The sequence below is a fragment of the Littorina saxatilis genome, linkage group LG10 (genome assembly GCF_037325665.1).
Source record: "Littorina saxatilis isolate snail1 linkage group LG10, US_GU_Lsax_2.0, whole genome shotgun sequence".
Taxonomy (NCBI): Eukaryota; Metazoa; Mollusca; class Gastropoda; order Littorinimorpha; family Littorinidae; genus Littorina; species Littorina saxatilis.
The window spans coordinates 16,755,772-16,758,271 of NC_090254.1; the positions used below are offsets into that span (position 1 = coordinate 16,755,772).

Genomic DNA, 2,500 nt, shown 5'->3' on the forward strand with positions numbered 1-2,500 from the left:
GACTCCCACGTTCACTTATGTTTTTAGCACGAGTGGATTTGTACGTGTATGACCGTTTTTACCCCGCCATTCAGGCAGCATACGCCGATTTCGGGGGAGGCATGCTGGGTATTTTCGTGTTTCTATAACCCACCGAACTCTGTCATGGATTACAGGATCTTTTCCGTGCGCACTTAGTCTTGTGCTTGCGTGTACACACGAATGGGGTTCAGTCACTATATAGCAGGCCTGCACATAATCTCAAAATCGTTGATAAATGCCGCATGCAATAAGCCGGCGAGGTAATCAACATAAACTTGTCCTCGCCGGCATCTTGCATGCGAGATTCATCAATGCATATGATTATGAGATAAGTTCATTATATGTACCATAAGTAATTGTCTGTCTACTTATAAAGATTATGGTTTGTAATTTTGAACAAGGATGGGGGGGGGGGGGGGGGGGGGGGGGGGGCTCAGACACCAGAGACGTGTGTTGGTATATTCCTGTCCTGCAAGGTATACGATCTTATCATTTCATTTTTCATTTTCATTTTCATTACTTTATTGTCCCATCGCTGGGAAATTCGGGTCGCTTCCTCCCAGTGGAAAGCTAGCAGCAACGGAGTCGCGCTACCCAGGTGTCTGCGTGTTTAGGTGTATTCAGCCACCTGCACTTATGGCAGAATGACCAAGGTCTTTTACGTGCCATTGTGATGACACGGGGGTGGGACATGGCTTCCGTCTCTGGGTCTGCACATAAAGTTGACCCGTGTCCGTCCCGGCCCGAATTCGAACCTGCGACCTTTCGATCACAAGTCCAGTGCTCTACCAACTGAGATACCGGGCCCCCCCAATGGTTGTGCTTCATTTTTTTTTATTTGGATGGGTGGTGGTATAGATAGATATGTAATGTGGTACGGACAAGAACAGCCCCACAGCCCCTTTACGTGTCTTCTCGTCTTGTCCTCGGCTCGCCGAATTGAGCTCCGCAGCTATGCAAGGGAGGCAAGTCTGCATACTAGTGAATGTTAACCTATTACTCTTACTTGTCCCCCTTGATCTGCTTGTTTAAAGTTGGTGATGTTATTTGTCAATTATTCCCTCAGTTCTGAATTAATTAAAATCGTCAGTGTATAAACTAAGTGTTTGCGCTGATTCGTCTCTATCCCAACGCAGTTCATGCATGTTCGTATATCAAAAAGACATTTCTGTTTTTGACCTTGCCACAAAATGTGTGTTGCATTTCAATGCATTGTATTGCATTGCATTGTTTTGTATCGTATCGTATTGTTATTGTATTTATTGTTTTGTATTGTATTGTATTGTATTGTATTGTATTGATTCTCTACAGTAAGACATTTCACTACTCTACACTATATCTGTGCAATTGCCCGACAAAGCAAGGTCAGACTATGACAAGATATGTTTTTGTTTTAATGAGAGCAAGTTAGTGTGTATTTTGTACGCAGGAGGCATACTCGGTAGCAAGGCAGTTCAACTTGATACCTCCGAGTGCTGAGCAGGCGGAGTACCATTTGTTCCAGAGAGAGAAAGTGGAAATACAGATGCCAGAAATGTACAACAAAATCGGTCAGTATCAAATAATAATAATACAGTCGAACCTGTCTGAAGAGACCACCCAAGAGACTGAGCAAAAGTGGTCTCTTTAGACAGGTGGTCTCTTTAGACAGGTGATTTATGTAGTCGTAAAGACCGTCGGGGATCTTTTGGGGTGGTCTTAATGGGCAGGTGGTCTTTATGGACAGGTGGTCTCCAGGGCAGGTTCGACTGTAATAATAATAATAATGCACAATATTTATAAAGCGCATGTATCCAGGTTTTAACCCTGCTCAAAGCGCTGTACAGTCATTGGAAAACATCATACAACTACATAACATTATTTACAAATCCTCTGGCGTGTTGAATAATGTTAGGTAATGCAAGAATGTCGTTTTGCAAAAACGTATTTCAAATCACCGAAAAATGAGGTTTCCAATTGGCAGAGTTGAGACACGCCTTCATGGAGGAAAAATATGACGTCAGAAACCGCCTGAAAATTAAAAACAACAAAATATTTTTAACAGAACGGCCATTTTGGCTTGTTTGCTGCAGAAAGTAAATTCAAATAACATCTCAGTTGTGAGTTTCAGAGGTGTGTATTTCTGAAGTTTTGATCAATATAGGTGATTATATAATGTTTAGCATGTATTGTTATTTTTAAATCTAAACTGTAGTGTGCCTTTTGAGTTGATTTTCTCTCTCTTGAATGAGCGCTTCTGGGGTGATAACGCGAGACAACTTCTGTGATCTTGCCGCGTGGTTCCGCCTCTTACCATTGTCTTTTTACCGTATAAAATGCACGACTTACACACGAACTGTTACCAAAGCGACGTGCTATTTCAATTTGGGACCAATGCACGTTTTTTTCTTTTCTCGTGTGATCTTGCCGCGAGGTTCCGTCTGTTACCAGCCGAAAGAAAGAAGTGGTATAACCTCACCAGAACCGCCCATTGACAGCT

The 2,500-nt window shown here is 42.6% G+C and overlaps 1 protein-coding gene across 2 annotated transcripts in view; it reads left to right on the top strand.

Moving 5' to 3' along the window:
* Positions 1 to 2,500, top strand: part of LOC138978277 (voltage-gated potassium channel subunit beta-2-like) — a 179,920-nt gene that overhangs the window by 157,020 nt on the left and 20,400 nt on the right. For both annotated transcript variants that reach the window (XR_011459634.1, XM_070350948.1), the window contains exon 9: positions 1,451 to 1,571. Coding sequence is in view for 1 of the 2 variants with exons in the window: in XM_070350948.1 (XP_070207049.1) it covers positions 1,451 to 1,571 (121 nt within the window). In the remaining variant the exon portion in view is untranslated. The remainder of the gene's footprint in view (positions 1 to 1,450; positions 1,572 to 2,500) is intronic.